Source organism: Stigmatopora nigra, chromosome 18 (assembly GCF_051989575.1).
Source record: "Stigmatopora nigra isolate UIUO_SnigA chromosome 18, RoL_Snig_1.1, whole genome shotgun sequence".
Taxonomy (NCBI): domain Eukaryota; kingdom Metazoa; phylum Chordata; class Actinopteri; order Syngnathiformes; family Syngnathidae; genus Stigmatopora; species Stigmatopora nigra.
This window is the reverse complement of record NC_135525.1, coordinates 4,253,748-4,265,979: the sequence shown is the minus strand read 5'-3', so window position 1 is coordinate 4,265,979 and position 12,232 is coordinate 4,253,748. Positions and strand designations below refer to the sequence as shown.

Sequence of the window (12,232 nt, the reverse complement as noted above, 5' to 3'; positions counted from 1 at the left end):
GGGCAAATGACTAATTTTGATAATTAATTTCAGTGTTTTTTTCTTATCTTAATGCAGGCATAATCTCAACTTTTCATATAAAATTGTGGCATACAAGGATCTAAAATGTGTATAAATAAATTGAATCTATATGCATATGTAATACCAGAAACTAAGTACCAATATTGAATCTTCTAATAAGAGATCAAGTAAAAACAATGTTTCCTTTATGAAAATCATTTGTACTTCCAAATTTAAAAGCAAATAACAACAACTGCATTATATTTATAATTTCAATATAATAAGTTGATTTTTTATTTTATGTAACTAATTGCTTTCCATTAATAATGGTATAGGTGTCCTTTTCATTGATAATAATAGACATCCATTTCATTTAAATTTGGAGGAATTGGTATCAATGTTCTTCTTTCCAATAAATTAATAAAACTAAGAAAAAAATGAATTCAAAAAACAACCTTAAAATACATTAATCAGAAAATAGGAGATTAGAAAATCCAGAAAAATAGTCCTGAAAATAAATTAAGGTTTAAAAAGAAATGTAAAAAAAAAAAAAAAACAACTCCCAAGATAAATTAATCAGAAAAACAGGTATGATGGAGAAAATAATGAAAATATAATTTAAAAAAAACATCACCAGAAAACAAGTTATTAACCAAAAAATGAGTTTTTAAAAATAATTATTTATAAAAACAAGCCCACAAAAAATGAAAAGCATTCATGGCTATAAAAAAATAAAAATAATAATAAATAAATAACAATAAAAAAGTGAACGCAATACGCTTCTTCATAGGTAATAGCAAACGACGTCACATATTGGATTTGCTTACCAGATGACGTCGTAGGAATCCTCACCTTTCATTGGTTAGCGTGATAACTCGGTCTATACCTCCCTACAGTTGCCATATTTGTTGATGTGTCATATCAGAAAGGGCTTGTTGGGGGCGATCAACCGGGGATCCAGACAAACCGACGGCTCAAATTTCCCCATTAAATTCACCCAAGCAGCCTCGATCGAAGCGCCCATGGACCTGCACACTCTTTAGGTGAATGTGGACGAAATTGCGTTGTTTCTCTCACTGAAACGAGTCGGAATAGGTCAAATATCTGAAGCTAGAAGCTAACTCATCTAGGCTTTTCTTATCGCTAGAAACCAAAGTAGCCAACACGGCTGTGTTTTTATATCTTCCTTTGCCGTTTTGTGCTTATTTATACGTACTAACGTTGTTTTCGTTGTAGATCTACATGCTATGAGCGAGATTACAACCTTGTATGCTAACATCTGCTTGTATCATGCTTTTAAAGACTCATAAAAATATATACGAAACGCTAACTAAGTATTAATTTCATTGGAAGCTGCACGATTAAGCTAAAAAGCAAAATAAATCTTTAAAAAGGATAATAATTAAGGCGATCTGTTGTTTTATGACACCTGTCAAAGTACTGTTTCCGCAATACTGAAATGTCAACTCAATGCAGATACTAAAAAAATACAATTTTAGAAATTAAATTCAATATTACAAATTATTTATTACTTTATGAAGTCTTTCTTATAATATTGACATCCCTCCAATTTCGGAAAATGTAAAAAAATCAAGAATAATAAATAAAATTTACCCCATGAGAAGAAAAAAAACTGATTACAACATTTCAGTTTTGAAAGCTGAAGCTTTTTAATTTAAGACTTCTTTTGTAAATCCGGAGAAAATGCTTGTTTTGAAGAGTTGCTAACTTTCCTACAGATTAAAAACTTTGTAACTCCTGAGTATGTGAAATAAATCTAATCCTTATCATTTTCAAAGCGACTATTTAGACTGCCTTCATAATGTTTTTTGCAATGGGCCAATATTTGCCACTCCATCTCCGTTTGTGATGTTCCTTCTCTTTCCATTTCCCAGTTTAGATGCGTCAAAGTCACTATGGAGCAACCTGACCCACCCTCAGGCCTGCATACAATGGAGGGATCCCATCCAGAACTTCCAGGTGAATTACCAGCAGTGGAACAGCTCCATAACTGCATGTCGGAAGTCAAAAACCAAGAACATGAGCCGACTGATTGTGCAGCAGAGGAATGTGCGCAGGCGAAAGGAGACTTTTGCAAAAGTGAAACAGATTGTTCTGACAACACTTGGACAGAAGGACATGAAGTAGAAAGTCAAACAGCCTTAGATGAAAACTGTGGAGGGAATATGTGTTCAACCGAAGTGGAAAATCCACCTCTTGTAAATGAAGGACCTTTGGCAGCTTCGGGCTATGACGGCAATGAAGAGCCTTCGCCGCAGAGCAGCAACGGATTAGTTGATGCACCACCGTTAATTCAGAACAGTTCTCAAAGCTGCACGAGTGCTACATCCAGCCTCTCCAACGGCTTTTCCGACCCCGTTTCAGACAATGTTAACTCTGATTCAATGTCCAACCCGTACGACACAGAGTGTAGCCGGAAGCTGATTTCTGAAATCCAGCGGTCACTGTCCCAAGAGTCTTTGTTAGATGAGCTGGAGACAGAGCTGACGGAGTGTGGGCTTCCACAAGGTGGGAGGAAAGGGAGTTCGCCTGTTAACGGACTTCCCTCGGAGAAAGATGACTCTTTGATGGTCTTTGAGAAGTGTGTGCAGTACAAGTATGTGCAGCAAGAAAAATCCATACAGAGGTAAACTAATGAAAAATGTTCACAGCATGTTATAGTTGTAATTTCTCCTGATGTTCACCAAACTGTTTTACATGACCATAAATCTTGTTGACATGCCATTTTCCACATTATCATTCAGTAGATTGAAAAAACTACAAAATTTCAATTTTGTTCATGATTTAATGTTTGCCAGTCGCATTTTCGTCCACATTTTTCAACCAATCTCATTTATTCTTTTTTTTCCAGTCATTTAGGAAATCCCAAGTGGTGTCTTTATTCATATATTTTCATTTTCAGAGTAGCATTTCCACATTTCACTAAAATACTTGTATTTCTTTGTATTTGAATCCTGAAGGTTGCTGGAGGAAAACAAGAGACACCAAGATCTCATTCTGGGCATCTGTTCTGAGAAAGACAACATGAAGGAGGAGCTAAAAAAACGGGGGGAGACTGAAAAGCAACATATGAGCACCATAAGAAAAGTAACAATTTTTTGGCACCTTGATCGTGACACCGTGTTCGTAGTGTTTACCATGTCATCACAAACCAATAGTTGTTAAGGCTGATTGAAGGTCTTGTGGTCGATCATTAAAATATCAGCCTTGATACCTGCGTAACGTGTATCTCATGTTATTATTGTACCCAGGGACTAAGTGAAAATTAGATCCTTAGAAAATACTGTACCATATACTGAAACATTCTATTAACAGCTGCCTATTTGAATTGTTGTACTCCATTTGACTATTTTTACTTTAATGTATGTTTGTATATGGTTTCTGATGAAATAACGAAATGTCCCCCGAAAAATGCGACTTATACTCCAGTGTGTGTTATGTATTCTTTGGCTAGTGCAATCTTTACTCAGTTGTGATTTATAGTCCGAAAAATTCGGTAATCATAGCTCATAGCTACAGAATACAAAGTCATGAAGGAAAACCGAAGTATGCAATGACAGTCTAAAAAATATTTTTTTCACTTTGGCCCCTGTTTGTGTCAACAGTTGGAGGGGAAAATGGCAGAATTGCAGAGGGACCTAAAGGACACTCAGGACAAGCTCATTCAACAGGATCAGGCGAGCAAGGCCAGCCTCATGCAAATGCAGAAGGAGACCGCCTACCGACTGGAACAGGTAAAACAGGACCTCACGTCGCACTTGTCTGTTAGTCACCGGCCCCACCGGTGAGTATTTCCATTGCTGGGTTGCCACCCGCCTCATGGAAAATTACCCCTACTACCTAAATCAGGGAAGGATTTTTTTCTTATTATTGGAAATAATCACCTGGAAAAGAAAAACATTTTTTTCATCCAAAATTGTTACAAATAAGTCCATTAAATTACTATTAACATCTGGCCTGCTGTTAGCGCCAATAGACGTCCAGTTCACTCGAAATGGGAAGACTGGCTGTAAATTTTCTAGTTTCAGGTGCAACTGAACAAATTAATTTGCCCCTCCTTGTCAAAACGGATTGGACATAAAGCCCTTATCATTGGCAGCCAATGAGATATCTAGAATGGGTCAATACTCTGAAATGCATCTCTAAAACAACATTTCTCTTGATTAATATTAAAAAATGTGAACCCAACATTACATAGTCTATTAAAAACAAAGGAATTCCCTTGGAAAGAACATTTTATACCCAGGCTGATAATTTAGTTTAGCTCTTTCTAAAACTACAAATGGAAATGGAAAAAAATGGTGTCCTACAAGCAAAAAAATTAGATGTGATCAATTCCTTTGACTTTTTGTCTTTTCAGGCAAATAAGAAGTGTGAGGAAGCTCGCCAAGAGAAAGAAAGCATGGTGATGAAATATGTCCGTGGGGAAAAGGAAGCCTTGGACCTCAGGCGAGAAAAGGAGACTTTAGATAAGAAGCTGAGGGAGACCACCAAAGAAATGGAACGACAGGCTCTCCGAGGGAACCAGCTGGCTCAGGAGCGAGGTCGCCTGCAGCAGCTCTCCGACGCCAAGGTCTCATTCGTCTTTTTCCGTTTAAAACAACGAGCGAGTCCGTCACCATTGACCTTGACATGGCTTTTTCTCTGTTATCGTCAGGAAGGCGAGGTCGGCCGTCTGGTTCGTGAGATGGAAAAGTTGAAAGAAGACAACAACTCGCAACTCATCAAAGTCAAATGGGCTCAGAATAAACTCAAGAGTGAGGCAGACGCTCACAAGGCAAGTAAAGGGAAAGTTAAAGGGTTCACTTGGGCAAAATTGGAGGGGAACCAACATTCATAGCTCGATGTTCCATGTAATAGAATTGGAAAAACAAACTGAGTTTACATGCATAATTTGCTAATTGGCTGAAAGTGGCTGCTAATAAATAAATAAACACAACACTACAACTGACATTTACTATTTGTTGGTTATTTTCTGTTTTGCAGTAAGAAAACAACCATTACTGAATGAATTAATTTGTTATGATATTGACCCTAATCATGTGCTTTTGATTCATACAGAAATACCACGTGCGATTATTTTTATTAAGATTTTCCCTTCAAAGTAACACATTTATACCATGAATATGGAGGCAAAAATTGTGAACCAGGGGTGACTTATATGTGAGAAATTACAAAAATTCATCAGTTAAAGGCAATTTTAAGACAAAATACGGTAAATGTTTTTTTCACCTCTTTTCATTACACATTTTTGGCTAGTGCAACTTATAGTCTGAAAAATACAGTTGAACAAAAAAGAGCCAAGTTACTGCTTACCCTTTTTCATTTTTAAGTTAGAAATATGGTAAAAAAAATACACACACCAATACAATTGTTTTTGTTCCTTTTTTAACTCATTGACTGCAATAAGTAGCAGTTGATGTGAATTCCATTACAACTAAAAAGGTTGCCAGGGAACGAACAAATGATTATTTGCTACCAAACTTCCCAGTTCTCATTCCAAATGAATTGGATGGCATTCATCATCAATGGCAGTCAATGATTTGAATGATGGTTGAAAAAGTTGGTAGAAAAAAAGTCAAATAAATGCTTGGTTGGGTCTGAGATGTTTTCTTCACCAATGAGTCATATTTGTGTGTTTGTGGCTGCAGGAGTCTAAAGACAAACTAAAGGACATAACATCAAAGTTGACGCAGGCCAAAGAAGAAACAGAGCAGATCCGCAAGAACTGCCAGGATATGATCAGAACATATCAGGTGAGGAGTTAATTATATTTAGACATCTCTCCAATTAGGCTGCCAGTTTAATTTAGCTGGAGTTTTATTTTTGTGTTGCTGCTGATGTACAGTATAACCTCGACATAAGAGTGCCTCGACATATGAATAATTTGAGATGCGAGTAAAATAAAGTAAGGCAAATAGAGCCAACCCGGGAGAAGAAAGGTATCAAAATTTAAAACAAAATTAGTAGTAAGTTTAGTGTAAGGTTAGATTAAACCTATTTTTGAGTGTGTCTGCATCGTAATCCAAGTGCGTTTAAATTTGTTTGTTACGAGCACGTTGCCGTCATTGTTATTTACAATAGGGAAGTATTTAAAAAAAAAAAAAAAAATATATATATATATATATATATATATGTATATGTATATGTATATGTATATGTATATGTATATGTATATGTATATGTATATATATATGTGTATATATATGTGTGTATATATATATATATATATATATATATATATATATATATATATATATATATATATATATATATATATATATATATATATATATATATATATATATATATATATATATATATATATATATATATATATATATATATATATATATATATATATATTTATATATATATATATATATAAACGTTTTTGTTTAAGAAAATAGTTTCAATTAAAAAAGTAAATGGATATTTTATTTCTTGCGAAATCAGTCATAAACAAACTATCAAAAATAATGTTTTCTGGCTGCTCTAAATTTCATGTTTGCCCATCAGGAATCGGAAGAAATCAAATCCAACGAGCTGGATGCTAAATTGAGGGAGACAAAAGGAGAATTGGCCAAACACAAGCAGGAACAAACGGACCAATTAGAGGTGAGAGCCTTTGTGGCATATTGCTGTCTTCAAATAAAATGCTCTATTTTGTGATAGATGTTTTTGGCTTTCAGACAGCACTACTTTGAAATTTAGCACTTGTACTCTTAGTTTGAGAACTATTCTTGTTGTGGTTGCAGGTACACCGTGTGAAGGCCAAAGAGCTGGACGACCTCAAGAGGAGTTACAAGGAGAGCATGGACGAGCTGGACACTCTTCGCACCAAGGTTTGCGTGCATTTTCGGCCTCGTTTATCATCGATCTCTTCGACCGACCGGCTTGCGGCGCTCTGCAGTTGAAGTGCCTTGAGGACGAGCGTCCACGCTGGGAGGATGAGCTCAGCAAGTACCGGGAGATCATCAACAGGCAGAAGGCTGAGATCGGACGCCAGAAAGACCTCTTGAATAAAATGGAGGAAGTTCAGGAACAGCATCAAAGGTATTGATACTTCCACCTGCCACTTGGCAGATCCCTTTTTTTCACAGGTTTTTTTTCCTCTAAATTTTAATCACTAAATATTATTGGCCTATACTTGACACAAAATGGCATGTCCACATAATTGGACTGTTTCATGTCCTGTTCGGGTTTTAGGTGGTTTGTGTATGTTTGCTTTTTGCCTCTTGTGTCCCGCTGGGCTTCCCTTAATTTTGTGACCAGCTGCTTGTGATTGGCAATCAGTCTTTGTCTGTCTATCTAAACCCCGTGTGTTTGTTCGTTTTTGTTGAATTGTCTGCTTTGTTTGAACCATGGCACGTTTCCATTTCAAGTTCCTCGTTAAGCCATGTCTTTCACGTCACGGTTGATTTTTTAATTGATTTCTAAGTCTGTGTTATTTTCTAAAGACTCCTGCTTTAAGTAATTACTTTTGTGAGAGAACTACATTCCCTTAGTCCCTTGCCTGCTTCCCTTTATTTGGGTGAAACCACATTCCACGACCGAGCCAATCGTAACAGATTGGGACATGATATGGGCAATTAGTCAAAATCTGGGAATAATTCTTTGTTGGGCAGGGACCAAGAAGAGCTGAGGTCCCAATGCGAGGAAGTGGAGTCGTTGAATGGCCAGATGGTCGACCTCCATCGCGACGTTCAGGGAAGCCGAGAGCGCGAGGCCGAGCTGCTGGCTTTTACCGAGAAACTGAGTGGTAAAAACGCCCGGCTGCAGTCGGAAAGCAATGCGCTGCAGTCCCAGCTGGATCAGCTGACCGACAGCTTCACCCAGCTGCGGGCACGATCGGAGGAGACGGACAGCGCGCTGGAACTCAAGGTACTCGCCTACCGATGGTGCCGAACCTCCCAGTTTTGAGCCCCATCGTGCATTTTAACAGTCGCGGCGGCTGGAGCGGGAAGAAACTCTGAGGCGGCAGGATGTGCAGGCCCTGCAAGAAGAGAGGACGGCCTTGCTGGATGAGCTGAGCCAGCTCAAGACGCGAGTGGACGAACTGAGGGACGAGCTGGTGACGCAAAAAAGGAAGCAGGCAGCCAACATCAAGGACCTAACCAAGCAACTCGTGCAAGGTCAGCTCAGAAGTGCTACAATTCCCATTTCTAGAAGGGCTTAAAGTCTAATTTTGGTCAATAAAAGGTTATCTGTGTTAAATTCTAGGTTTAATATAGAAGAGTAATGTGGAAGACACAGAAATAAATATAAATGAAGGCACTAATCAATGTCATTAACAGCAATAGACATCTGATCCATCTGGTATTGAATCATCATGTGTCCAAATGGATCAGATGTCTACCACCGTCAATGGCAGCTATTGTTACTTAACAAAAGAACATGAAAGCCATTAACAGCCGCAAGGTTGTTAGTATTTTTTTAGTTTGATTGTGCTCATATGCTGACTTTAATGTAAAAAGCAGATCTGGTTCGACTATCAATGGCAGCCAATGTGTATTTTTTTTAAATGGTGATATAATAGAAGGGACTCAATCACATTTTTTTGCCCCTAATCCATCGTATTTCAGGGCTTTGCTTTACCTACTACTACTGATCTGATGCCTCGGCATTTTATTCATAAAAAACAACAACTAAATTTAAGACAATGTTTCCATAACTGAAGGCAGTATCAGTCTTATATGTTGCTATTATATATATATTTTGCTTCTAGTCAATTGCTAGCATAACGTTCTCCCACCAGCAGTGTTGATTTTAACTTTGGCTGTTAGTGGCCACATTGTGGTGTTCTGTATTCCAAAACACAAGTTCTTTGTTTTGACAAAATTCTTGTACATTTTAATCAGGTTACTGTTATGTAGCCTTTTAAAATAAGTCAATCATTCATATTAATACATCTTCAAAATTTGCTCTTTATTTTTTTTATACACAATTCTCCAATATTAGGTGATCAGGCCTAATTACAAGATTGGAATATTCCCAATAAGGACAGACATCCTATTAAATGTAAACAGGGAAGACAGAATTGGGTTATTCACCCCCCCGTCCCAGTCCAATTAAACTTGATAACTTTAATGCCTGTCCTATTATGGCTTGACAAGTTAAAATTGTATTTTATTTAAAAGGGTGGTCACAACATGAAATATTTTTTTATTTTCTGTGCTTTTCTGTTTCAGCTCGAAAGCGACTGGAGCAGGTCGAGAACGGAAACTGCGAGCGTGACGGCGGCAGCATGGGCAGCCGTTCCAGTTCCTCAGGTGCTTCATCTGGTTTGTCTCCAATTTTCCATCACGCCGACGCTACCGATGTCCATTGACGTCTCATACGTCCGGAACGATTGGCTCGTTTTGACTATTCTGAAACGCGATGTGACTGTGTTTGAAGGATCGCTGAACACGCGGCAGGCGGGCGGAGGCGAGGAGCGTTTGTCGGAGAGCCACCCGGCGACCGACAGCTTCCCAGAGGTGGACAAGGCGGTGCTGGTGGAGCGTGTGGTCCGTGTGCAGAAGGCGCTGGCCCGCAAGCAGGAGAAAATGGAGTTCATGGAGGATCACATCAAGCAACTGGTGGAAGAAATACGCAAAAAAACCAAGTGAGTGACAACATGCTCAATTGGTCATTTTCCCATGATAAAACCCCTTGATAATTTGTTAGTGTATTTAAATGCAGAACAAGCATGCATTGGTAGTGCTCAATTGGTAGTGGAACTTTTGATTATCAGTAATAAAATCATTATAAATAAAAAAGGCAATCATTCAGAAAATAATTCAAATGGCCACTCAATTGGCAAATTTACAAAGCTATAATTGATACATTACTGAACTGAAGTTCTTTCCCATGAGCATATCTGGATGACTTGTCAAAAGTTTATATCTGCTTTTCTATACAGGGATAACTACTCTCTTTTGACAGCTGTTCATTGTCACAGAGTTCAAAAAGTTTTTTATTTTGGAAGTTTTTCGAGTGCGGTAAAAGCTCATCTTTTCTTTATTTAAAATTAAGGAAAAACAGAAGATTGGAAAGTGTTTAAGTGCATATTTTCATATACTAACGCTAGATTCTGCCTTACACTTTTACACCCGCTGAAAAGAAATTGCATGCTTATTATTCATTTAAATACACTAACATACAATTTTTATATAACTTTTTAATTTTTCTGTTTCACATCTTTCATACAAAATAGGGAATCTTTAAAGATTTAGTTAAGTTGATTGTTGTTGTTTTTTTAGGACCATGGAACAGCTTAGAGATTCACGTAAAAAATACCTCTACTTACAAAAGAAAATCCAAGTTACGAAATCAGGTCCTGAATCAATTAATTTTGTAAGTAGAGGTACCACTGTATCTGTTTCTTTTCTTCTTGGGAGCCAACCCAATGTTTTGCCTTTCTTTTCCCTCTGACTTCCAAAATGAAATGAAATGGAGCTTTCGTTAAATGGGAACTAGCTTTTTTTTCTTCTTTGGCAGAATCATCCAAAGCTACGTGCTGAGGGAAGAATCAGGAGCCCTATCGTCAGAGGCGTCCGACTTCAACAAAGCCCACCTGAGCCGGCGGGGGGGCATCATGGCCTCGCTTTACACGTCCCACCCGGCCGACAGCGGTCTGACGCTTGACCTCTCGCTGGAGATCAACAGGAAGCTGCAGGCGGTGCTGGAGGATACACTCCTGAAGAACATCACTCTCAAGGTAGGCACCAACAAAAAGAGGGTGGGAGGAGCTCTGTCGCTCGGACTGACCGGCGGTCTCGGACTTTCCAGGAAAACCTGCAGACGTTGGGCGGCGAGATCGAGAAGTTGATAAAACAGCAGCGAGGCGGCGCCAGGTAAGGGACGAGAAAGGGAAATCTTGAGGGCCTATTTGGGTCCTTCTTGAATGTAGACTGAAAGGGACCAAACGTGCATCTCGGTTAGCGTGTAGAAAAACAGCACCAAGTTGACCTCAACGCCAAAATCAGGCGGAAATGACGTAGCACTCCGTAGATGAAGCAGCAACGACAAGCTCTTGAAAATGGTTACTGTTGTTGTACAAGATTTTTTTCCGTCCGTTTTGATTGTATGTATCCAAGTTCGATCATTCCTCTTTTCGTTTTTTTTTACTTGTTCTGGAGTAATATATTTGACATCTTCACCTTTCTCGAATGAATAGATTTAACTATTTTTTTATTATTATCATCGGTAACTCTTTGTTTGCCATTGACAGTCGCCGAGTTAAAATTTTGTGGATGTCTGCTAGTGATACTCTCGGAGTTAAGTTGGTGTTTTAAAGTAAGAAGCAATTCACTACTGACTTTTTTTGAACATGTTTACCCATTGACAGCGATAGAATTTGAAGTTCAAATGATGGGGGTCTATTAGTGACAAACCCCCTTTCAATTCACTGTCGAAAGATGATTGGACACCAAACTAGCGTGAGTCTGTCACATCCTGATTTCAAATGGCTCCATTTTTGCATTTGCTGTTCCCTTTATTTAAAAGAAATGAATTCAAAGAGCTGCTATGTTGGATATTCACTTTCTATGCAATTTAGTTTTATCCATTTAACCGCTTGATGTCAGAATTTACATTAAACATATATACAGAAATATTTCACTGGGGCAAATACATAAAAATTATTTAGTATGAAAGTATATAGAAAATTACTTCGTTGAAAGATATTTAAAATGGTAAAATCCTGGATATTAAAATTTGAGCCATATCTAAAAAACATGTAAAAATAACACAACTATTTATTCTTTTAAATTATTAATTTTCTTTTTAAAATTTGTCTCATATTTGCCAAAAAAATCCTATTTAGGTTCTACTTTTGTATCAATAGTATTTATGTATTCTTCCCATGTATATTTGTTGAATGTGAATGTAGGCATCAATGGGGTTTAACCACATTTAACTATAGTAGATAGTACAGTTGAGATGCCATTTTCCTGACATAATACTTCTTTGAGATATGAGCTGTTGTTATTTTGACATAAGAGTAGACTCCGTTAACAGAAGGGAAAAATATAGCATTCAAATACAAATATGCCAGTTTAAATGCAATTTATTTGTAAGAAAAACATTTTTATATACATTAGGTGTACATATATGGAACTAATTATGCGACGAGTCAAATTACATTTAAATATTGATTGCCATTGATGGTAATAAAAGTCCAATCTATTGACCGGCATTGTCCAGTTAATGGATTTTTTTCCGGGTG

General features: G+C 37.5%; 1 protein-coding gene across 3 annotated transcripts; it reads left to right on the top strand.

Annotated features, from left to right (window-relative positions):
• The first annotated feature begins 889 nt into the window (after window positions 1-889).
• On the top strand, window positions 890-12,196 carry ccdc186 (coiled-coil domain-containing protein 186). 3 transcript variants are annotated; one of them, XM_077738748.1, is made up of 16 exons: window positions 890-1,043; window positions 1,901-2,647; window positions 2,982-3,108; window positions 3,627-3,755; window positions 4,382-4,594; window positions 4,679-4,798; window positions 5,673-5,777; window positions 6,541-6,639; window positions 6,780-6,866; window positions 6,935-7,077; window positions 7,650-7,905; window positions 7,967-8,156; window positions 9,213-9,305; window positions 9,421-9,628; window positions 10,504-10,723; window positions 10,795-12,196. In XM_077738748.1, the coding sequence occupies exons 2-16, from the start codon at window positions 1,917-1,919 to the stop codon at window positions 10,861-10,863; spliced, it is 2,790 nt and encodes a 929-aa protein (XP_077594874.1). In that variant the 5' UTR covers window positions 890-1,043; window positions 1,901-1,916; the 3' UTR covers window positions 10,864-12,196. The 3 variants fall into 3 exon arrangements, with proteins under 3 accessions (XP_077594874.1, XP_077594875.1, XP_077594873.1); XM_077738749.1 differs by having other exon boundaries at window positions 1,896-2,647; window positions 9,213-9,293; XM_077738747.1 differs by having other exon boundaries at window positions 1,896-2,647.
• Window positions 12,197-12,232: the final 36 nt, after the last annotated feature.

Coding starts and splice junctions, on each gene's coding strand:
- ccdc186 (XM_077738748.1), top strand. CDS start 1,917: ATGGAGCAACCTGACCCACCCTCAGGCCTGCATACAATGGAGGGATCC. Junction 4,595..4,678: donor AGCAGCTCTCCGACGCCAAG/GTCTCATTCGTC, acceptor TGTTATCGTCAG/GAAGGCGAGGTCGGCCGTCT. Junction 7,078..7,649: donor GTTCAGGAACAGCATCAAAG/GTATTGATACTT, acceptor TTTGTTGGGCAG/GGACCAAGAAGAGCTGAGGT.